Source organism: Nicotiana tabacum, chromosome 8, assembly GCF_000715075.1.
Source record: "Nicotiana tabacum cultivar K326 chromosome 8, ASM71507v2, whole genome shotgun sequence".
In the NCBI taxonomy this organism is placed as follows: Eukaryota; Viridiplantae; Streptophyta; class Magnoliopsida; order Solanales; family Solanaceae; genus Nicotiana; species Nicotiana tabacum.
In genome coordinates, this window is record NC_134087.1 from 203,274,556 (window position 1) to 203,299,730 (window position 25,175).

General features: G+C 34.3%; 2 protein-coding genes across 3 annotated transcripts; both read right to left on the bottom strand.

Annotated features, from left to right (window-relative positions):
• Positions 1-424: 424 nt before the first annotated feature.
• LOC107798664 (golgin candidate 1) lies at positions 425-10,986 on the bottom strand. Of its 2 annotated transcripts, XM_075220057.1 has the most exons (22): positions 10,898-10,986; positions 10,728-10,766; positions 9,153-9,233; positions 8,688-8,737; positions 7,950-8,609; positions 7,806-7,868; positions 6,887-6,964; positions 6,589-6,792; positions 6,163-6,219; positions 5,976-6,050; positions 5,550-5,621; positions 4,728-4,790; positions 4,492-4,590; positions 3,869-3,946; positions 3,652-3,720; positions 3,121-3,168; positions 2,929-3,024; positions 2,731-2,807; positions 2,520-2,565; positions 2,270-2,368; positions 2,140-2,184; positions 425-1,064 (listed from the first exon to the last, which is right to left on the bottom strand). In XM_075220057.1, the coding sequence occupies exons 2-22, from the start codon at positions 10,753-10,755 to the stop codon at positions 993-995; spliced, it is 2,160 nt and encodes a 719-aa protein (XP_075076158.1). In that variant the 5' UTR covers positions 10,756-10,766; positions 10,898-10,986; the 3' UTR covers positions 425-992. The 2 variants fall into 2 exon arrangements, with proteins under 2 accessions (XP_075076158.1, XP_016477166.2); XM_016621680.2 differs by having other exon boundaries at positions 10,728-10,973.
• Positions 10,987-23,299: 12,313 nt separating this feature from the next.
• Positions 23,300-24,702, bottom strand: LOC142163501 (uncharacterized). The gene is made up of 3 exons (XM_075220794.1): positions 24,507-24,702; positions 23,928-24,422; positions 23,300-23,859 (listed from the first exon to the last, which is right to left on the bottom strand). The coding sequence occupies exons 1-3, from the start codon at positions 24,700-24,702 to the stop codon at positions 23,300-23,302; spliced, it is 1,251 nt and encodes a 416-aa protein (XP_075076895.1).
• Between the last annotated feature and the right edge of the window lie 473 nt (positions 24,703-25,175).

A 25,175-nucleotide genomic window follows, 5' to 3' on the forward strand; every position in this document is an offset into this window, starting at 1 on the left:
CAAATCAGCCACTACCTAGGTTGCAATGGACGAGTTATACCTCTCTGCCGCAATCTTAGGTGGTAAAGTGAGAGTTATGTCAAACAAGAAACTTGCTAATACACTTTTACATGAATAGTTTATTAGCTCCCTGGAAGAGCTCTCGTTGTATTGTTCACTTTTGCAGTTGATTCATATAGTTACTAATGAGTCCCCTATATAAACCACAATCATACCTTCTACGACAATCAACAATAAACCCGATATAATTCCACGAGTGGGATCTGAAAAAAGGTAGTGTGTACGCAGACCTTACCCCTGCCTTAAATGTAGAGAGGTTGTTTCCGATAGACCCCAGCGCAAGGATACCTTCTACGATAATCAAAGAAGTAAAAACTTTTAGACGAAAAAATCTGTGGTTATAGTTATCAAAAAGAATACACCCTTCAACAGAATTACATCATATTTACATTGATAGCAACGTTTGAAATCCTTTCCCTTCCTTACAAGTTAAAATGGCAGTTTCTGGATTAAGTATTTGATAGCTTACACCGAATTTTCATGTATTGACAATTACAATCAACGGAGTATCATATTTTGTAACAAATGCTGAGTTTGCTGCCTATCCCCTCCCCACCCCCACCCTCCCAAAAAAAAGGAAAGAAAAAAACTGTGTATTATATTTACTCTGATGCTCTTGCCGTCAATTTTCAGATTCATCGTGACATGGGTACCAAGATTGTAGATGCTCTGACATTCAATTACTGAAGAAGGATCAGCCAAAAACTGCCTAGGCCTTAGTTGATGTTCAATTTCTTTTCTTGGAGGATCATCGAAGAATAATAGACTGCAATCACAGTATAAATCATATAACTTCCAACTTGTGCTGGAAGTAAACCAAATGCAATTTTCCTCTTCACACATTTTGTGATACCGCGATACTACTGGTGCTCAATTGATATTGCTTTATCGAGCAACTCAATTGAGCAGAGAGAACCTGAATGTAGGATGGCTCATGGTAAGGTCTGGTTGGCGAGCCCCATGGATATTGCAACTTCTTTAGATGCAAAAGTATCAGCTTGTTCCTGCAGTGTCAGGGAAGGGATTAAAAAAAAACACAGTTTATATCACTATTTATTTCCATATCTTTACACTAAGATTAAAAATAAAGTGGAGAAATACTATAGCAGTTGCCTTTCTGCTTAGAGATTTACACATCATTGGGAGATTTACACATCATTGGATAAATTGACTACTTAAATTCCAAGAAACAATAAAACATAAGATGGACACATTGGTGGAGGCAGGATTTTCGCTAAGGGAGTTCAAAAATTTAAAAATTAAAAGAGATAATGGCCAGTGGGAATCGAACTAGCGACCTTACAAAGATTTTGAACCCCCTTGACCACTGAAGTATGCTTTTGGGCTATGTGAAGGGGATTCAAAATATAATATATAGAGGTACAAAACAGATTTTGCCTTATATATATAGTGTAATTTTTCGGCGAAGGGGGTTCGGGTGAACCCCATTCCGCCCCCCTAAATCCACCGACATATGAATGTACATGCACTTGTGCCTATACGAAAATGCAGAATATAATCCACAGATAAGAAATATTTGCTTTATAATTTCAAAGCCCACAAGGATATCTTCCTGTTGAAGTCTATTTTGAACCTTAGTAAATTCTGCAACTTTGTATTTGATTGGGGTCTACTTCAAAGTCTGTCCGTGGTTTCTTTTGCTGTTCCACAACCAAATAAAACCTATTTTCAAGGAGGAAGATATCCTTCCTATTTTCCAGAATTTTCGGCATATTACATGAAACTCGAATTATACAAATATACCCCTAAAAACAAGGGTCCTAGCAAAACTATACATCTGAAATTGGAAACTAAAATCTTGCATAGTCAGCCTAAATTCCAGAAAACACAAGAGCAATAATCTACTAAATGAAATGCAGACTTCTCCAGAAACTAAGAAACATAAACATAGAGAACAACCATTTCCTAGCAATCATGCTTCCAAATGACTTTCATTTACATCAGATTAACAGCCTTCAGTATATGTATTTCCTTAAGAATTAGACATTTCCTAAAGGGACAAAATATTAGTACAAGACTCTCAGCTATCAGCTAGGGCAGAAGATCAGATAAGCATACCTGAAGGCGATGCAAGAGATACATCAAGAACAAATGGACAAATACCTGTCAACAGTACCATATACCATCAATTCGCTTCAAACATTCAAGAGAAACTTAAGTTTTTGCAGAGTAAATGATCTGTTCTAACCAGATAAAAAAGCAAGATAACTCGAGCAGTTGGATATCGCCAGAGAAATCGTGTTGCCCTGACTGCCCCGGTATCCAGAAGCTTTGCGGCCTTCTGTAACTGCACAACAAGCTCAAGTCACATAAAAAAATAATAGTACTAAATTACTGATTCTGGGCTCTCTTTCCGGTTAAGTACAAAACTTGTACTCTTTTCTTTTCGTTTTTCTTTGTACCCTTAGGGTGGGGTGGAAAAATGAGAAAGAGCTTACCTGTACCGTGGCCCCTGTCATGTGACGGTGATGCAAAGGGAGAGGCCTGCAATGTTAAATTGTTACAAACAAGCGCGTCATGCTCAGAGGAACTTAAAAACTGGGAGGCTAATTTTGTTCCTAATGGACAAGGGTGGCTGAGGCTTGGATAGGAATCAGGGTCATATAATAAAGGTGAGGTTAACAAATTTAATTCATAATAGTAACATACTCAAGTGCTTTGATGTCCGTGTCTTCCTCCCATGAGGATGATGCTCGACGAGAAGCTCTGTTTCTTTCAGCTTCTAACTGTTGTAAGACAAATTCTTAAGTGACTTAAACTACTTTATCAAACTGCAACTGTAAATACAAGGAGTAGAAATGTAAGATGTAACACAATGCCAAAATTCTTATAAACTAAACCACAAACCTGTACTTCCTGAAGACGCTTTACTTCCTTCTCTAACTGAAACTCAGCCGCGGCTTTTTCACTGGCCATGGCTTCAAGCTGTGTTTGCTTGTAATACTGAACTTGCAGGAAGAATTATAACTTAATTAAGTTACGACAAGTAAATAACGGGAACTATATAGAACGCACACGAGTTAGTGTAAGTTTACTTACCAATAGATCAGTTAATTCACGATACCGCTTTTCAAGTTCCACGTGCTCCTATTACCAGCAGCAGTAGATTCCAATATCAATATGGATTAAAAGATTGATAATTGAGGTAGACAAAAAGTCATACAAAGCCCAAAAAGAGAGATGACAAGCAAGAATGAAAATGCTGTCATATTCATGTGCTAATACCTAAAAGCAGACTTATGTAATAGGGAAAAAGAGAACCCAAAAAGCACAACACAACACAATTATTTTACGATGATTACTCATTCATTGACTATATAAGACTAAAAAAGCAGGGATGAGCACCAAAAAATTGCGTAGCTTCTATGCTGCCTTCATTGCTCAAATAAAGCACTCTTTTTAAGACGTCATGTGCTAATTCAAAGTTTATACTGGAAAAAGATACTGTGTGGATGGCATAGGGCTAAGATAATCAGCGCCTTGCCAAAATGTGACAAAATCTCTTCTTATATTCCCCTGATCAGGAGGTCCCAAATCCTAAGAGAAGGGGCAAAACAAGAGTTTACTCACCTGGCGAGAGTAATGTTCAGCATCCCTTTTCATCGCAGCCGTTTCAACTCTTAGCTTTTGCATTTCAGCCTACAGTCAATAGAAAAATACCCCTCAATGGTTATTAAGGCATCAATTTAGAGCAAAAGATCATTTTATTTACCAACAAAAAGAAACTAGTACAATATTAGCACACACTAGTTAGAGATTGAGCCCAACTATAGAGCAACAAACTTGCCTCCAAAGAAGCAAGCTTGCTTTCAGCCTCCCTCTGACCTTGGCGTGCACGCTCCACTTCTTCTTGCCATGCCTGCATCTGCATGATCGGGAAATGAGGTTAAAACAGACATCTGGAGGTTTGAATTACTCTCCATTCAGGTGGTTATCTGGCTGACATGCATCATTTCAGTTTCAAACAGTCTCAGGCAGCAAACCAGAAAAGATTCGTTTTGGTGTTGCAACTGAACAAACGAATATGAGGCTGGATGGAAACATCTATGGCTATCAAGGATCCAGTTGCAAGTGCAAACTTTCTAAAGTGCAGCAAGCATGGCTGATAACGTCAAACACAAGGTCCCTTGTCTAGGTAAGAGTTGTAAATTTCATATTTACAACATGCCAACGCAATTCTACAGGCATAGTATGTACAGTAGGGATGAAAATATCTAATCTTGCATGAGTTAAACTTCAATATCAGGAGCATAACAATTTACTTAGTAAGATGAGAATTTATCTCTTCATAATCTCCGTCTAACTCGAGTGTTTTGCAACCATCAAAATTTTAAGTTTACTAGTAATTTGAAATTCTTGGTTCTCTCATGTTACTTCGAAATGCATTCAGGTGAATAAGAGTTATAGAACCTGATGCACTTGATTTGCCTCTTCTGAGGATTTTTTTTGTCCACGGCGAGCACGAGCTTCCATGTCTTGCAGTTCTTGATTGAGAGTTGCACATTCAACCTGCCAGATTCAGTCATACAATTGGATAAATTGAAAAATGCTGAAGAAATACTTTCATTATTGTTTTAAGGTATCCCTCATTACCAATAAAGCCAAAGAGTCACATAATGGATAACATGAGAACAATTATTCTTTACCTCAAGCAGTGCCACCTTCTGCTCAAGCTCTGCTGCCTTTGCAGTCCTCTCATCAGCTGTTCTCTAATGCCAATAGTCATACAAAGATTTAAAAGATATATGTTTACTTCATTAAATAATGACAATCACAAATGCATTATAATGAGAGACTATGGTGCTGCAAAAAGAATGAAACTTATGATGTACACGTACAAACAATAACCAATTGCTAGGTGCACATGTATAATTAAAATGAAGTTAATTACTTCAGTTCATTACGATTCTTGCTTAAGACCAAAAGACGACTACTAGAATCTAGTCCAATTAGGCACGATAACTGAAGTGGCATGGAACAAAGTGCATCTGTTGGAAAAAAATTGAAAGTAAAAGTAATTAAGTAATCCCTCTTCTTTTCGTAATTGAGGACAATGTCTCAGCAGCGGGTGGTAGACTAGAAATGGCTACAAACAACTATTGTTGTCGAATTACAACATAGGCAATTGGTTCACGCCACAATTCTAGCTCTTAGAGTCAGCTCAAAGTCTACCTCTTATTATCAATTTGTCACTACCATAAATTCAGTCTCTAGAATATAGACATTCTCCAGGAGCAGGATACTGCACCATAACCCAAGCATGGCATTACAGGAACACAAGAACTTTTCAGCGGAATGTCTTATTCTCTTCAAGCTAATACTATTCTGGCTTGTCATTATATGTTAAAGCAAACAGCTAAATCCCTATGTTAATAAAACCAACAGCATGCAAGAACCAAAGAACGCTTATCAAATTTACAATTCATGATGTAACCGCATAAAAGATTGTACTTGCAGACGGAGAATACCTGCGCCCTGGCCAAGGCTGTGGATGCCTCTAGAGCTCGGTGCTCCAGTTCTACCTCCCTTTCCATAGAAGCCTATTCTTATAGATGAAATGAATTATTAAATTGCAACAGCACATCAAAAAACAAAATTCCACATGCACAGGGCTTCACTCTAGGTGGGGCCACTGTGGTGGATGCATTTCAGATTCAGAGAGTGGGTTGCAGGGGAGCGACGTTGGAAACACATCTATGCAGTTTGAAACAGAAACCTATATCAGGGAGGAATGAGAAGTTCTCTGCTATTTTGACTTAAATTACTCATGCAGATTTCAGGATATAAAATTGTTTCTCGCTTTAAGACTTTAAATCACTTCTCAACATCCTTAGACAAACATGCAGCTACTGCTTTTTATAGAATACTCAGCAAGTTAGTTTTCAGTTACAAACCTTTTTGGTAGCATTATGAGCAGCACGCTCTTCTTCTGCTCTTCGCTCGGCAGCACCCAGCTCCTCCCGTAAAGCCTGAACAAATAATTTTCCAACACAGTCAGAAAACCTTAAGGAATAAAGGTGTTCAGGAGAAGCAAAACAAATAAATAATATCCAAAATATGCGTGAATAGATATCCGCATACTTGCATCATCCTTGTCTCTGTTAGTTCCCTGTTTCTCATTAAAGACTCCATATTAGCCTGAAGAAAAGCAGAACAAAACTCAGCCTTCCTTTCCATTTGACATAACTGATTTCTGGGCACACAGTGGTAAAAATACTGATAGTTCAACAAGATCAGAATGGTAAAACTACAGAGTCCTCAGGGTAAGTCCTTTCTTTTAACTGTAGAAGTTTCACTTGTATTGGCATAGGAAACCACCAATAAACACATAATTCCAAGCATTAGAATTTTAAACTGAAGTCATAATAATAATTAGACTGACATAGATGATACTCGCACAAAATGCAGATACAACGGATGTCACTCTGCAAGTGCCGTGGTACAAGGCTAACAGGTAGTTTTTTTTAGAGGTAAAAGTTAAAGGTTAACAAGTAGTTTGAAATGAACCTGCAAGGATGCCAGGTTTCCTTCGGATAGTGCAGCTTGCTTCTTAAGTGCATCTGTAGAACTAACAAGAGCCTCAATTTCAGCATTCTTTGCAGCAAGAGCCTCAGCCATACTGGACTCTGCTTTGGACACCTCTTTTTTGGCTGCAGATAAATCTTTCTGAAGCTGCTTTATCCGAGCCTCACAAGATTTACTCAACTCCCTCTGTCACATCAGAATAAACGGCATATAATCAATAGGGACTTGAATGCAGAGATTTAAAAACTCGGGTACTCTCCAATCAGACGCTCATATTCACCTCTGCAACAAGAAGCTCCTCTAGCTGAGCATTTTCAGATTTATACTCCTGAAGACGTGATGAAAGTCCAGCACAAACCTGCACGTTTGAGTAAAAGCATGATAAGCTATGAAACTTAACTTTCTGCAGAACAAGAGTCTATTGCACAGCAGCTGATAAAAACATCAAAAACGAAAAATATTGTTAATTATATTATGAACGTGATAATGAATCTATTCAACTATTTATGTCATTCACAAAGTTTCTCAAGCAAAACAGCCTCTCAATTATGCATATCAGGAGTTTTAACATGTTTTCATACTCATGATAGATAAATTAGGATGTAATGAGATTATTTATGTTTGTAATATTTAATCTATTGACTCTCTACAGCATAAATCAAATTAGCAAGGAATACTGGTCTCTCTCTTTTTTCTTTTTTGAGTGAAATGGAGACTTCTTGCTCATTAATCTTTACAACATGAATATTACACGTATTTCTGACTTTTGAGAAACCAACATTGCTGACATGAAGTCTTCGAACAAACCGTATTGGCATATTCATCTTTTTTATTTTGGTTCAAAGGTTAATTTAATTCATATATGAAAGCAAGACAGTACTGCACTTACAGGTACTAACAGCCAGCACCATTTTCCATGTACTTGGTGAAGAAAAATGAAACAGAAGGTAAATTCAGCAACTAATCACCAGATTAAATGTTGTTTCTCAGAGTTAAAAGCAGCTATTTCTTCGAAAAACACTCTAAACTGCATCAAAAATATTTTTTTGGAAAAAACCTTTTGCCATAAATTCTTGACAAACTTAAACAGATGCATTTTTTGAATTTTTCTTTTTGCGGAATTTTTAAAAGACTATGCACAAATCGAAGTCATTACAATTAATTCTAAATCAGAGGATAATGAAGTAATGAATTCTTACACGGGCTAACCGTGCTTCTTTTGACTGACCGGTAGAAGTTGCATTTTTAAGCAGTCCCTGAGCCTGAAAAAATAAATGTAGTCAAAAGAACTTATCACAAGACCTAGAGATAAACCAAGAGTTAGCTTACAAGACAGATTCTACCTCATCAAGTTGCTCTTGTACTTTCGTGGCAGTATTATGTTCTGGAAGCTGCTTCTTGTCCGGATTAACAGTTTTATGTTTTAGAAGCAGCTTCTGGTCAGGATTTGGTTCAGCATTGGTATTATCATCCTTCAACTGTCTATCAACTTTAACAGGTTCATCTGCAGTTAAAGACTTAGATCTTTCCTGCTCAAAGTTTGCAGGAGATCCAGCACCACGAAGAACTGTGTTTTGACTGGAATCTACTGGAGAGTTGTCCTGCACAGCATCAACCACTTTCACAGCAGGCAACGAAGGAGTCTCTCCAGGAACATCTGAGGTGTTTCCGCTGGTATGCTCACCAGTAGATTCTGAACTCACAATTTTTACATCAACAGGTTCTGCAACTTCCGTGTGATCAGCATGATGGTTTAACTCATTGTTAGAGGTTGTTTCAGATATAGGAGTGTCTAACAAGGCACCATCTTCAGCAATTTTTAGCTTATCTTCGGTGCTAGTTTTGCCACTAGGACTACCTGGATTTGTCCCACTGTTTTCAGTAAGTAGGATAGCTTTGTCTTTATCAGAGACGGAATCTGATTGTGACATCCCTTGGCTAGCTTGTTCCCTTTCAAAATTAGCTGTTTCTGAAGGTTCATTAGAAGAGAGTCGTTTTTGAGGCTGCAGAGAAACTCATTATTAAAATTCTGAAAACTGTCAGTAGCTAAAATAGCATTGTACTGAGAACGAAAACACTACCTTCTTTTTTTGCCGTGACCTTTTTGGTTGAGATCCTTTTTCATTCGGAACTAAGACAAAGAAAAAAAAAGAGAATGATTTATTCACCATCCGCAGAGGATACTTTAAATATAATAATGTAATATATGAAAAGTTATAGGATGCTTAGATGACCACTTCTCTTTTCCAATCAGCATGATCACAAATAGAAACCAAAATGTGCATCTTGAAGTACCCTACTGTTTTCAGTAAGTAGTGTAGCTTAATATTTATTAGAGACAAAATCTGATTGTGCTATTCCTTGGCTAGCTTGTTGCCTTTTCAGAATTCTTCTGAAGGTTCACTAGAAGATATTCGTTTCTGATGCTAAACTACAGGAAGACTTAAGCAGGAATGTTCTAAACCAGTTCAAAAGCAGAAACCAAAAGGTGCACCTTGAGGTTGAAAATTTTACAAACGCAAAAAGAAACACTATAAAGGTTATACCTGGACTCTGAACATTGGGCTGTTCATCGGATTTCTCGCCGACTACACTCTTTGCCCTCTTATCTACAACTTCAAACAAATCTGACGTAACAATGTAAATTTCAGCTGTTAGGAAATCATAATAGATCTGGAAAGATCTTCCATGTTGATGAGCCAGAAAAAGACACAGTTGAAACTAACATGCATCCTTCATCCATCCATCAATACATGTTACCGAATTACACTTACAAGAGTACATTCTGTTAGTGGAAGCTGGTTGTTAATTAATAATTTCTCATTCTTCAAATCAGATTGGAACATGGGAAGTAAGGAGAACTTTGAGAATTCATAATAGCAGGGTGTATTTAAAACAGCACTTTGGTAGTGCGCGGAAACTGGCTTTTTGAACAGGGATCAAGTTCCATTCACAATTACAGAGTAGTATGCACACCAACGGATACACAATGCAGTAAAATCTATCAAGAATAAAACCAAAAGGACAAGGAAATTTTTTAGCAACTTATAATTTATCAACATTATAAAGGAAAAAGGATAAATTTGGCTTTGTACTTTCTGAAATTGAGCATTTTTGTCCTCTGTTAGACTTTTGGTCCATGAAAAAGTCTCATTATTTACCTTGATCTTTAACAGAGCTCAAATCTGAGGGTAAATTTAAACAACAGTCAAAAGTTGAGTAAACCTGGACCTATTTTCTCAAAGAATTTCAATACGTGGAGTCCACCAACGCCTGGAGCTCCGTTAATGGCAACGGCAAACATGAGCCATTTTTAAAAGCAAGGATATGAATGGACCAAAAGTGAAACCATATCAAAATTGAGCAATTCCGGATGGTACAAACACAAATTTGTATCTTTTCCCACATTAAAAGAGCCGGAGCTGTTCATTCTACATCTCATAATTCCAAATTTCAACACAAACCTCTAAGTAAACTCAAACTTTATGCATCACCCAGCTCAAACTATTGCGTTTGAAACATAAATTGCATTTACTAAAGAAGCTAAGCCTTATATTGCGCATGTATTTAAAACAACACAACTCTCGAATTCATTATCAAAATGAAAATTTAACACCTTTTGCCAACACAAAAGTCGGATCCAGGATTTGAACTTTATGACTACTGGATTCTAGGACAGCGACCTCAAGTGCTAGTAACTGGGTTTTGAATTTAATTTTTGTTCATGTCTAGCCCCAAACTCCTATTTTAAAGCCTACATCCGCCCCCGACAAACACTACAAGCAGATTGAATTCATATCTAACAATAGAAAAAAGCACGCTAAACTACCAATTACACCTAAAATGCATTCGCTAGTCTATTTCAGGTAGCGCCTTTCTACAAAATCATCTTAAATGTGTATATATATATACACATATAAGAACTGATAAAAAGAATTGAGATATCTATATACATTAAACAGTATCTCAAGTTATCAACTACACACACGCGCACACACGCACACGCATAAATCAAAAAATTTGAGATACCAAAATACATTTGAACAGTGCATCAACTGAATGAAATTCTGGATCCGCTTAAACAATGCTAATTAAATAAAATCGAAAAAAAACTATCATACCTTCAGCAGCTCGAAGCCACGAAGCCATTGGTGGAATAACTGAAACAGTAAATAAAAGCCTAGAGATCAATCAATTCATTCAAATGCATAGAATTCGAAACTTTTTTGGGGAAAATTTTATAAGGAAGGAGCGAAAATTGCAAAATGAAAGGGAAACTGTGTGAATTTGCCTTTTCAGATCGGAAATGTATAGTTTTGATGTCTCTTTCAAGGAGGGAGTCGTTAGTTAAGGGATCTCTGTTAACAAGCAAAAGAGAAGAAGGAAAGAGCTTTGATTCTCTGCGGTCGCGAGTATTGTATTGGTGTAGGACCAGAAAATCTGAGCCGTAAGATAGGTGAGCTCGATGGGTGATTTGCTCAAATAGGAAAAACATATCAAATTATTTAAAATTTAGCCAGTTTTGGCAGAAGAATTAACCCAAATAGCTATCTACCCAACAGTTAATGGCTGATGAAGGTATAACATATGTATAATTTATGTATTCTGTGACCATAATTATGTGCAATAAATGTATAATTCATATATATGGCTAAAAAATAAATAGGGAATATGAATGACTATTTGTGTAAAGATCCTATTTTGGCATACTTGAAAACTCCCATATAGTTGTTGCTGCTGCTTCTTCTTTAGACCTTCGGGTCACCTTCAGCATGTCGGGTCTAAAGTTGGGCTTTGGCAGAGCGTATGAAGTTAATTTCAGACCCGCAATTTCAGCTTCAGACTTAACGGTTGAAGTTGATATGAGGTGGTTAAACTTTAAAAATATGTAAATTTTGATTATTCTTTAAATATGTGCCCTGAAAACGACTATTTGTGCACTTCCTTCACTGATAACCCAATTACAGTTGTTGTTTTGGGCCTCTTGATAGTCCTTGTTTGTTCTACTCTGATTACGGTAAAAATGGCACGGTATAGCCAGTTTCCGGACTGGTCATTCAAAAATAGTCAGTGTTTACCAAGTCAATAAAAAATAGTCATTATTTTGCTGCAACAGAGACCAGTCCAGCATAATATACTGGAGTTCGGTGCACATGTGTATGAACTCCAACATATTATGCTGGACTGGTATAATTTGCTGGCTCCAATATAATATACTGGAGACTGGAGCACCGGTGCTCCAAACTCCAGTATATTATGCTGAACCGGTATACTTGCTGGAATTCCAATATATTATGCTGGAGTTCTAGTGTACTTATGCTGGAATTCCATCATATTATGCTGGAGTTCCAACATACTAATCCTGGAACTCCAGTATAATATGTTGGAATTCAAGTATACTTATGCTGGAACTCCAGCATAATATACTGGTGTATTTTTCGGGTTTTGAACAGTATTTTCGCTCAAATTTATCTTTACATGAAAAATGGCTAAATTTTGATTACTTTTGAAACTAAGCTATTTTTGAACGACCAGTTGTAAATCTGTCTATTTTTGAATTTAACCCCTGATTAAGAGATGAAAAGATATGGAGAAAGAAGAAGGGGTTTTGGCATGGTATAACAACATACCCATATAATTGGCAGAAAATTGCCATAGTTATAGATATTGACATCAAATAGCCAATAAATGTATATCAAAATAATAATATGTATATCACAATTTTTTCTTCTTCTTTGTCTATATCAACATGTATATTAAAATTTTATTTTCATTCTTTGTATATAAATAACACTATTCATTGTATATTAATAATATAAAATTATATATATATATATATATATATATATATATATATATATATATATATATATATATATATATATATATATGTTATTGCTGCCTTTATATCAATGTATATCATAAGAAAACTATTGTATTATTTGTATATCACAGTGTATAACACATCGGACATGTGTATACCAAAATAAATATCATAATTTTTTTTTTCTTTGTGTATATCAAAAATTAATTTTCTTTGTATACCAAAATATTAGTTACTCCGACAATTATATTTATTATTTTTATATTTTAGAACTAGCTTAAACATGCTATATAAAAAATTTATTTTCCTTTTTTGATCAATAATTAATAATTACATTGTTTTGTATATCACATTGTATAACATAATAATAATGTGTATATAAAAGAAATTATTAAAATTTTATTTTCCTTCTTTGTATAACACATTTCAGATTGAAAACTCAATTTCCAGACGACTCCACATGTGTATCCCCTATTGTAACCTGTGTATATTTCTATGTACATCAATGATATCTCATGTATATTATGTGTGTCTGTGTATATCCATGAAAATTTGTGTTATATATACGATATACAATGTGATATACACTGGCGTCCATAAAAATATTGTGTTGTGTACACGATATACAAAGTGATATACATAGACGTCCTTAAAAACTTGTCTGTGATATACACTGATATACACGATATACAATATAATATACACATGTCGTAGTTGGATTTTTAGGTCTGATTTTTTACCTGAAACCAGTCTAAATCACTTCTAATCTTGCTCAAATTTTGCATATAGCCTTGTTTAGGTATTTTCAACCAATTTCAATCACACTCACTCATTCAATCCAACCAAAAAAAGGAAGAGAGAAGAAAACAAAGTTGAAATAATTTATTTTTTCTCTTAGTTTTTGCTAATCTTGCTCAAATTTTATATATAGCCCCGTGTAGATAATTTCAACCAATTTCAATCATACCCACTCATTCAATCCAACCAAAAAAAAAAGAGAAGAAAAATAAAGTTGAAATATATTTTTTTTCCTCTTAGTTTTTGCTTCTGATTTTCTTTGATGTGAGATCAACCTTACCTTTTCATCCCATTGACTATTTTTTTTGCATAATTTGCAAGAATTTTTGCTAAACTATGAGAGAAAAAGAGAAGAGATAGAAGAAGAAATATAACAAGAGAAAAGGGGAGGAAAGCTAAAATAAACGTATAGTTTTTTTAGAGAGAGAATATAAAAGAGAATAGCTTTTTTAAGATTCGGTTATAATGCCAATTGTTTGGGGCTATATTTGCCAAACCTAATATAAGGCTAAAAATTGTCAATTTCTGTTATGCGTTGTTATAGGATGCCAATTTTTCAAATAAGTAACTTATACACTGTATAACAGGGGCGGACCCACGTTGATTCAAGCGAGTTCAGTTGAACGCGCTTCGTATAAAAAAATCTTTATTTTTATGTGAAAATTATATTGCGGAGAAACAAATTACGTATAAAAATAAGGGATTTTTCATACTTATACACTATTTGAAACTTTATTACCCTTAATGTCCATGTTTAGCTAATTACCTGACATAAATAAGTTTTGTTTACCAAATATATACAATCCACCTTAAAAGGCTCCCAATCTATTATTTGTGGCTTCAATAAAGGGATTTAGTTACACCCTTTCCTTCTTTCTCTCCTCTCTCCCTTCCTCTTCTCTCTCCCCTCCTCTCCACATTGCTCCGTGAGGCTGTTTGCATAGAGAACCTCACTTCATGGCTAAAGTTGCTTCCTTGCCGAGACAAAGCTGGGCTTTCTGCATTGATGGATAGACCTTGTTGGAAAATTTACCTAGTTTGACTAGATTCCGTTTAATGTTGAAGGTCAAAGGGAAAAAGAAAAAGAAAAAAGAAAAAAGAAACTGCAACAAGCTATTTTTAAATTCCCATATGTAGCATCTCAATACTGTGACTTGCAATAAGGTAATTCATAATTTTTTGAGCTTGAAATAGGTCCTACTGGAGCGCACAACTAAGCTGTATAGTTGTATCTATTGTTTCACTTATTATATTTTACAAAAAGACAGTAATCAAATTCTCTATGTGGACCGAAAAAGAAAAAAAAAATAGATGAAATAAAAAATATTTTTACTTAACGTTATGACTACAAGATCCTAGTAATAATATGTACTACTTTATTTATATTCTTTCTTTTTGCGTGAGGAGTTGAGAAAAGTTCTATTTAGAGAATGCGGCACAGTTTTCATACATTATTTATATCAAGTTATATACAACTACAATATCATACCACTTAAAATTAATTTTTATACAAATTTTATACAATATGTCTTTTGTATATTTTGTATCCGATTTATATATATGGTAAAAACAAATTTCATACAACTAATTATATATTATACAACTTATCCATAACTTTCACACATTATTTCTACCGAGTTATATACAACTAAAATATCATATAACTTAAATATAATTTTTATACAATATTGTTCAACTTTCATATAATATTTAAATTAATATATATATATTACAATTTTTGCAGCATAATATATGCCATGTCTTCTTCTTCTTCTTCTTCTTCTTCTTCTTCTTCTTCTTCTTCTTCTTCTTCTTCCTGTCAAGTCTAATCTTCACCAAAACACCCTCAAAATTGAGATATAAACTCCAAATCATATTCCTAATTGTTTGCAACAACACCCAATACAAACAAATAATGGTTTTTAAAAATCCAAATTAATTCAAAGCTTCAAAGCTTTTTAATGGCTGTCAATGGTGGAATTGCTGCTCTCTTTTCCTTAGCTTTACATTACTGAAATTAGGGAATGAGAGATAGAGAGAGACGTAGAGAGAATCATAATTCTTTGCAACAACACCCAATTCAAACAAATAATTTTTTTTGAAAACCCAAATTCAAATTCAAAGCTTCAAAGCTTTTTAATGATTGTTAATGGTAGAATTGTTGCTCTCTTGTACAAGATACGTAGAGAAGAGGGGGTGGGATGTGGAGAGAGAAATGCAGGGGGATACGGAGAGAGAAACGTGGGGAGAGGGATTTGTACTTTACAGTGATTGTAGGAATTGACTAATTACCCTTAAATCCTAAAAATATACATAATTGGTAATTTTGTATATATGAGGCAATTAAAGTGAAACTTGAGTAGGGAGGGTAATAAAGTTTCAAATAGTGTATAGGTATATAAAAATCCCTAAAAATAACAAGTTGAACCCGCTTGGCGCAAACAGAGAATTGGCGTGATGGCTCAAGCGGGGTCATTGATACGAAAATGGCAATGGAACAGTAAAAGAGAAAGAAAAAGCTACGACAGAAATGTAACAAAAGGAAATAAGAAGAAGAAGAAGCTAGATAGGGCAAAAATAAGGAGTATATTCTCTGACTGATTACTAAAATATGAATTACAATATACGTATAAAGTGAGAGGTGAAATTACCTTAGCTAACACCCGTGTTTTTCCCTATTTGGTCACTTGGACCTTTTGTATAAAAGATAAAGAAAATTATAGGGTCAATGTGTAATTACTATAAGTTATAATTTTAAAACTAAGTGGACTAAACTAATAGTTCTTCAAACTTCTCTTCAACCCTTGTTTTTAACTGACTTAACTACTTTGTACTCCTCCGCAAGCACGATGTTACTGGTTCAAGCTACTCGTATCAGTCATCTTAAGTTGCATGTCTAGAATTCTGAGTCGTTGCTCTTAGAATTTTACAAACGATTTTTCCTTATTTTAAAAGTGGTTAGATTTACTGCTCTTATTCTGTTCAATTCTTGTGAACTACTATTTTAAAAGTTCCCAATTGAAGGTATTGTACAATTTATCAATAATGATTATCTTTTATTGTTACTTAAAATATTCTTCTATCTTAAATTTACACCTTTTTAATTTAAATGTTTCAAATATTTCACATTGTTTTCCTTACCGATTCCTAGTTGTTGCTTCCTCACAGTTTCTTGTTTAATTATTTGAAATTCTTATGCTATTAAAATCTTTAATTTTAAGTTAGTTTTTAGTTCTATTAATTGTTAGCACTGATTAGATTGTTACAATAAATATTTTAGCGCATGTTAATTTGTTAAATTTAATAAATAAATAGATTACTTAGTATTTTGGTATAGATTGAATTGATTTGATTTGAGTGAAGTAAAACAGTTTAAGAAAATTAAAGTTTAATAAATGGTTATATTTTAAAAGGTGCATATATAGATTTGTTGTTATCTTCTTTTTGAGCACAGCATCAATAGAAAATAAAGAGTAAACACAAATACCTGTTGAGGTTTGTTATGAAACAACATAAAAAGCGGAGGATAAAACTCGTTTGTTTGTCTAGTAATATTACTTTTACTGTTAGATAAGTTTTAATATCCGTCAGAACTCGCTTGTACAAAATAAAGAATATACTGGAGTTCCAGTATAATATACCGGTCCAGCATAATATACTGGAGTTTGGAGCACCAGTCTCTAGTATATTATACTGATGCCAACAAAGTATACCAGTCAAGCATAATATTCTGGAAGTTCATACACAGGTGCACCGAACTCCAGTATATTATGCTAGACCGGTCTCTGTTGCAGCAAAATAGTGGCTATTTTTTAATGACTTAGCAAACGCTGACTATTTTTGAATGACCAGTCTAAAAATTGGGTAGCACGCACTCTTTTCTCCTTGTTGCGTATAGATACAATATTACCCCAATCTATTTCTACTTGGGCCTGGCCACATGTTAGGGACCAAGAAATATGGAATTTTAACCTTCCTATGCCACATATGAAACCTTATTACCCTCAATGTTTAAGGTTTGATTTAATTACACTTAGTATACCAAATTACCAATCTTATACCATACTTAATTAAGGATCTAATTAATGGTCAGTTTTTACTCCTTAATTAAAGGTGTCCATATATCCCACGTTTCTCTATCCCCCTAATTCCTAAGACCTACGCAGTTTTTCCCCTCCCCTTTCTTCCTCTTCTCCATTCCTTCTTCTTCTAAAAAGATACAGAGATGGAAATTGCAATTTTGTTACGTACGAAATAGTAGGGCCCACGATTTCCTATTTCTTTTCGGATTCAAAATCATATTCTTATGGTTTTACGACATAGAGCTACTGCCTTTTTGGTTCTTTACAGAACAAAAGCTACCCACGTTCTTCATTATTCTCCATTTAAATTCACCAAATATTGAAGGTAAATCTTCAAAGTTCATACACACATTTACCTTCAGCTTCAAATTTTCTCAATGAAGAAGAACAAACCTTCAAAGAGATAAAAGAGCAACAATTCCACCATTGACAGCCATTAAAAAGCTTTGAAGCTTTGAATTCAAATTTGGGTTTTCAAAAATCATTATTTGTTTTGATTGGGTGTTGTTGTAAATAATTGGGAATATGTTTTGGAGTTTATATCTCAATTTTGAGGGGTTTTGGTGAAGATTTAGACTTGGTTTTGGCTGAATTGTAGATTGAAACTCGAAGAAGAAGAAGAAGAAGAAGAAGAAAAAGAAGACATATTGCAGAAATTGTAGATAAATTGTAGTTACATTTGGATTGATCAGAATTTGAACTAAATACATCTTCGCACATGTTGACTACAAAATTTTTCTCTTCATCTACAAAAATTCTACAAATATACTACAAATCAATTTTAAGTATGTATAAAGCAGTATTATTTGTAAGGGTATCTACATAATTACTACATTTATACTATAATTAAACTACAATCTATGTTGAAAATCTACAAATTATCTACAAAATATCTACAAACTGGGTACATTGAATTTTAATATCCCAATTCCCATTCAATTGTAGCATAATTGGGATTTTTGACATAATTGCGTTTTTTCAGAAGATTTGTAGAAGTTTTAGTCGTTTTTGATGTGTGAAAACATAAAACAAATCACCTACAATTAGAATACAAATAATCTACAAAATATCTACAAATTGGGTACATTAAATTTTTATATCCCAATTCCCATCCAATTGTAGCATAATTGTGATTTTTGACATAATTGCGTTTTTTCAGAAGATTTGTAGAAGTTTTAGCAGTTTTTTATTTATAAAAACAGAAAATAAAGCATCTACAATCAGAATACAAATACTCTACAATTTAACTACAATTTATCTACAATTTCTGCAATATGTCTTCTTCTTCGAGTTTCAATCTGAAATTCAGTCAAAACCAAGTCTAATATTCACCAAAACCCCTCAAAATTGAGATATAAACTCCAAACCATATTCCCGATTATTTTCAACAACACCCAATCCAAACAAATAATGATTTTTGAAAACTCAAATTTGAATTCAAAGCTTTCAAGCTTTTTTAATGGCTATCAATGGTGGAAAATATATGGAAGAACAGATGAAGATGAAGAACAGAAATCTCCTTTCCGTTTCAAAACTTGAATTTAATGTAGACTCAATCAATCGCAAGATTTTTTCCTGATTTTTAGCGCGTTAATTATGGAAGATTTTGCCTAATTAATCGTGTATTAAACAAATGGTACAAAAATTGTAGAAAAATTGTGGACTGGGCAAGTAATTTACATAGTATGCACATATTTGGTAATAAGGTTTCATATATGGTATAGTTAGGAAAAAATCCCAAGAAATATCACTAGCAGACTATTGACCTGTTTAGCTAAGTTTCCTTTTTGCCATAAATATTTTTCTTTTTGCCTAAAATGCTTTTTAGCCAAAATTAATGTATTTGGCAAAGCTTTTAGGATGAAAAAAAATATATTTTTAAATAGAAGCAAAAATAATTTTGAGAAGCTGACATATAACTTGTTTGGCCAAGCTTCTCCAATTCTAGAAAAAAATGCTTTTTTTTTCAAAGTTGAAGTGTTTGGCCAAGTTTTTGAAAGAAAAAAAAAGTGCTTTTGAAGAAGCAGAAGCAGTTTTAGAGAAGCAGAAAAAAATAACTTATCTCCAAAAGCACTTTTTTGAAATATTTGGATTAGCTAATTGTAAATATCTGATAAGCTTGATGTGCTGAAAAGTATTTTTAAGTGCGAAAACTGATTTCTTGAATAAGTATTTACGTGTTTGGATAGAGGTGTTGAAACTGATAATAAGCAGTTGATGTGTTTAGTAAAAAAGGCTGATAAGTTATTTTTTTGTTAAAATGACTAAAATAACCTTAAAACTTTACAAAATATTATAAATTAAAAAGTTTCTATTTAAAGAAAAAGATAAACAATGAATATGGAATGAAGAGAAAGTTAGAAATTTTATTTTGAAAAATATTTTGTGAATCAAAAAATATCATTAAGGATAAATTAGTAAAAGCCTTGGTCAAACTAAAAGTACTTATAAGCTAAAAAGCCATAAGTCGGGAGTGACCAACTTATGACTTATGTCTAATTTTAGCTTATAAGCATTTGACTTATATGCACTTTGGGTGTTTACCAAATGCGTAGATAAGCTAAAAGATGCTTATAAGCCAGTTTGACCAGCTTATAAGCTTAGCCAAACACCCTCTTAGAAGCAGTTTTTAAAAAGCTTGGTCAAACACTAATTGCTGCTCAGAAGTGCTTTTCAAATTAATTAGTCAAACACAAACTGCTTTTCACCAAAAGTACTTTTGAGAAAACGCACTTCTCAAAATAAGTTGATTTTTGTAGCTTGGCCAAACAAGCTAATAATAGCTCTCCCCAAAAGCACTTTTAACAAAAATAATTTTGAAAAAAATACACTTAGAAGTTCTTTTTAAAAGGTTGGTCAAACATTAATTGCTACTCAAAAGTGCTTTTCAAATTACTTAGTTAAACATAAACTAATTCTTATCAAAAGTCTTTTTTTAAAAGCACTTTTTAAAATAAGTTAATTTTAGAAGCTTGATCAAATAGGTTATGAGTGACCATCATATTAGAGCCGAATCCAGAATTTTAAGTTAATGAGTATGATAGTGGATACGAACTTCTTGTTAGAAATTGTTGGGAGAGCAAGACAACTAAACAAACACTCAAAACTCACTATTAGAGAGGTGGAGGAAAGGATGATTTCTATTCAATTTCACTTGCACCAAATGGCTAGCATACATGGGTATTTATAGTAGAACTCCTACATGTATCTAGCCTAAACGTTATGTGTACATATTAATTAAGTCCACACATATACACACTAGTCCATACATGCCTACACTAGTTCACACAAATTCACACATGTCCACACCTCACTCTTTTCTAACTATATGTATGAAAATATTAAATTAATGTAAACAAATCTAAACAAATTTGGACAAATGGAAACAAGTTAATTACTATTTTTAACACCCCCCTTAAACTTGTTTCATTACTCCAACCGGCATCCTTAACTTTTGAAAAGCGTCAATCTTCAAAGGCTTGGTGAAAATATCCGTAATTTGATCTCCAGACTTCACATGCTCAAGCTCCACAACTTTATTAGATATGTAATCTCTAATAAAATGATATCTCGTATCGATATGCTTGCTTCTTTTATGAAATACCGGGTTCTTGGCTAAATCTATAGCCGATTTGTTGTCAACAAAAATCTTTGTAGCATCCTTTTGTGGTTGGTGAAGTTCTTCCAACAAGCTCCTTAGCCAAATTACATGGCAAACACACGAACAAGCTGCTACATACTCTGCTTCACAAGTTGACAAAGTCACAATTGTTTGCTTCTTAGAATTCCATGTAAATGCGGAATTTCCAAGAAAGAAAACAAACCCAGCAGTACTTTTCCGATCATCAATATCACCAGCCCAATCACTATCACAATATCCCACGAACTAGGATTTTTTAGAAGATGAATAAAGAATTCCATAATCAAGCGTACCTTGGATGTACCGAAGTATTCTTTTGGCTACCTTTAAGTGCGAGGTAGTAGGAGTTTTCATAAAGCCACTCAGGAGTCCAACTCCAAAAAGAATATTCGTCCTTGTACTTGACAAATACCTTAATCTTCCAATAAGACTCTTGAAAAATGTGAGATTGAATCTATCTCCATCTCCATGCTTGGATATTTTAACTTCACATTCAACGGGTGTGCTTACTGGATTGCAATTCTCCATCTCAAATTTCTTGAGAATTTCCTTTGCATACTCTCCTTGAGAAATAAAAATGACATCCTTCTTCTATGCTACTTGAATTCCAAGATAGTAGGACATTAGGCCAATGTCCGTCATCTCAAATTCTCTAGCCATTGCTTTCTTCAATTCTTCATACACTTTGGATTATTTCCTGTAAATATCAAATCATCTACATACAAGCAAACAAGTAAGATATCACAACTTTTAGCAATCTTTACATAGAGGACTTGTTCATGTGGACACTTAAAAAAATTATTTTCTTGGAAATATTTGTCAATTCTACTATTCCAAGCTCGCGGGGCTTACTTCAACCCATATAAAGCCTTCTTTAATTTCAAAACTTTATCTTCTTATCCTTCAACCTTATATCCCGAAGGTTGATCAATATAGACCTCTTCCTCTAATATTCCATTCAAGAAAGCCGACTTCACATCCATTTGATGAATTTTCCATTGATTTTGCGCCGCCAAAGCAATGACAAAGCAAATTGTTTTCAAACGAGCAACCGACGCAAATACTTCATCAAGGTCAATACCGGCTTTTTGTTTGTAGCCTTTAGCTACCAATATTTCTTTGTACCTTTCTATTTCTCTCTTGGAATTCTTCTTTAGCTTGTACACCCATTTGACTCCAATGGTGCTTTTGCCTTTTGGAAGTGTGACCAACTCCCATGTATCATTCTTTTTTATAGCTTTAATTTCATCATCCATTGCATCCTTCCATTTGGAATTTTGGCAAGCATCTTCAAATCTTAGAGGCTCACTGCCCACCAGCAAACAAAAATGAGTAAAATCATACAAGTCATTTCTTACCACTTCCATGTTTTCATACAAGTCACAAAGACTTCTACTCTTGTGAGGTGCTTTACTTGAACTTGAGCTTGATTCTCCAACTTCTTGATCTTGTGATCTTGTGATGGAGGTGTTGAAGGTGGTGTGATAGTCTGCTCCCCATCTTCTTCTTCATCATCTTCAAAGAATGAACTAAAAGAATATTCTTGCTCTTTAGATTTCCACTCCCAAGCATTTTCTTCATCAAACTCAACATCTCTACTTATGGTGACCTTGCCATTTTTGGGGTTATACAATTGATAACCTTTAGAACTTTGATCATAGCGAATGAAGACATACCTCTCAACTTTTGTCATCAAGCTTAGACCTCTTCTCATCTGACACATGTGCATATGCGATGCTCCCAAAAACTCGCAAATGGGCAACTTTTGGCTTGAAACCGCTCCATGCCTCTTGTGGTGTTTTTCCATGAACACTTTTGGGGTGAAACCAATTTGATAAGTACACCGCACAAACAACAACTTCAGCCCAGAAATCTTTTGGCATATTTTTGCTCTTCAACATACTCCTCGCCATGTTGAGAATAGTTCGATTCTTTCTCTCCACGATGCCATTTTGCTATGGTGATCTCGGAACTGTCAAGTAATGACGAATTCTATTTTTCTCACATAAAATCTTGAATTCATTTAAAGTGAAATCTCCACCATTATCGGACCTAAGTGACTTAATTTGATAGCCACTTTGCTTCTCCACCATGCTCTTAAACTTTTTGAAGGTTTCAAACACCTCCGATTTTTCGAGAAAAATCATCAATGAAAAGTAAAAAATAATTACTTTTACCAAGTGAAGATGGCTTGATATGTCCGCACACATCCAGGTGAATTAACTCGAGAGGGCATTTTGCTCTGGTTAAAGACTCTTTAGGAAAGCGTTTCCTTGCTTGCTTTCCAAAGAGACATCCTTCACAAAGTTGGTTGGGATAATCAATTGTTGGCAATCCATTCACCATGCTTTATTTCTTCATCAATGTTAGGCTATCAAAATTCAAGTGACCAAATCTCATATGCCAAAGCCAAGATGAATCTTTGGCATATGAAAGCAAGCACCTCGGAACATCATTTTGAAGATATAAGATGAACATTTTATTCTTAGCCATAGGTACTTTGGATAACAATCTTCCCTTTTCATCTCTCATATACAACTTTTTATCTTTCAAATGAATGTCATAATTTTTCTCCAAAAGTTGTCCCAAACTTAAAATATTACTTTTCATTTCCGGCACATACAAAACATTGGAGATTAATTGATGACTTCCATCTTTTAAGCGAATTAAAATCGTACCTTTTCCTTTGATTTGAATTCGTGAAGAGTCTCCAAAAGTGATTGGGCCACCATTCAGCTCCTTAAGCTCCACAAATAAATTTTTTTTCCCACAAATATAACTACTTGCACCAGAGTCAAGGTACCATTTGTTCTTTTCCACACTTTCTTTCTCCTTTGCATGCAAGAAGTAGAGTGACATCTTATCTTCATTTTTGCTCTCCACAAAGTTATTTTTCTCTTCCGAATTATCTTTACATTCCCAGAAAAAATGCCCAAATTTATGACAAGTATAACATTCAACATTCGATTTGTCATACCTTCCTTGATTTTGTCTCCATCCTTTGCCCCTTCCACGACCTCTTCTTTGACTATAGTCTCGGCTTTTATTGTCTCTATTTGGTGGTTGACTACCACCTCTTCCTCCTCTACCACTACCTCTTCCATTTCCACCACCTCTTTCTCCTTGAAGGAAAGTTTTGCTTGCAATGTCTTTTCAACCGATTCTTCTTTCGGTTTCTTCAATTTTTCTTCATGGGCTTGCAAAGAACTCGAAAGTTCATCTATGGTCATGGTGTCCAAGTCTTTGGACTCTTCAATAGCAACAACAATATAATCAAATTTTGAATCTAGGGATCGTGGTATTTTTGCAACGACCCTATCATCCTTCAATTCTTCACCATATCTTTTCATTTGATTGCCAATAGCAAAAACTCTTGAAATGTAATCTGAAGTAGATTTATTTTCTTTCATATGCAATGATTCAAACTCTCCTCTTAAGGTCTGGAGAGGAACCTTTTTCACTTTGTCCAAACCTTTAAAGGAAGTTTGAAGAATGTCCCATGTTTACTTTAAGATTGTCGCATTTGCAACCTTCTCGAACATCTTGTCATCCAAACTTTGATAGATGAGAGTGAGTGCCTTTTGATCTTTCTTATTTGTGGCTGCGACATCTTCCGCTTCATCAACTCCAGACTCTACCGGTTCCCAAACATCATAGGCACCAAGCAAGGCCTTCATTCGAATACACCAATTCCCATAGTTCTCTTTTGTGAGCATAGGAACTTGGAATGGTGTTCCATCAGTGTTTGTCATCTTTCTCCAAGTTTGGTTGTCTCTCAACACACCGGCTCTGATACCAAATGTTAGAAATTTTTGGGAGAGCAAGACAACTAAACAAACACTCAAAACTCACTATTAGAGAGGTGGAGGAAAGGATGATTTCTATTCAACTTCACTTGCACCAAATGGCTAGCATACATGGGTATTTATAGTAGAACTCCTACATGTATCTAGTCTAAACTTCATGTGTACATATTAATTAAGTCCACACATATACACACTAATCCATACATGCCTACACTAGTTCACACAAATTCACACATGTCCACACCTCACTCTTTTCTAACTATATGTATAAAAATATTAAATTAATGTAAACAAATCTAAATAAATGTGGACAAATGGAAACAAGTTTATTACTATTTTTAACACTTCTTTCCCCTTTTTTTCAAAATTTGTCTAAAATCTCTCTATTCTTTCCTTATATGTTTGAAGTAAGAACACGT

Coding starts and splice junctions, on each gene's coding strand:
- LOC142163501 (XM_075220794.1), bottom strand. CDS start 24,702: ATGACAAACACTGATGGAACACCATTCCAAGTTCCTATGCTCACAAAA. Junction 24,423..24,506: donor ACTCACTCTCATCTATCAAA/GTTTGGATGACA, acceptor CTTCCTTTAAAG/GTTTGGACAAAGTGAAAAAG. Junction 23,860..23,927: donor TGGAGACAAAATCAAGGAAG/GTATGACAAATC, acceptor GGGAATGTAAAG/ATAATTCGGAAGAGAAAAAT.
- LOC107798664 (XM_075220057.1), bottom strand. CDS start 10,755: ATGGCTTCGTGGCTTCGAGCTGCTGAAG. Junction 2,808..2,928: donor AGCGTCTTCAGGAAGTACAG/GTTTGTGGTTTA, acceptor GTCTTACAACAG/TTAGAAGCTGAAAGAAACAG. Junction 2,369..2,519: donor TGACAGGGGCCACGGTACAG/GTAAGCTCTTTC, acceptor CTTGTTGTGCAG/TTACAGAAGGCCGCAAAGCT.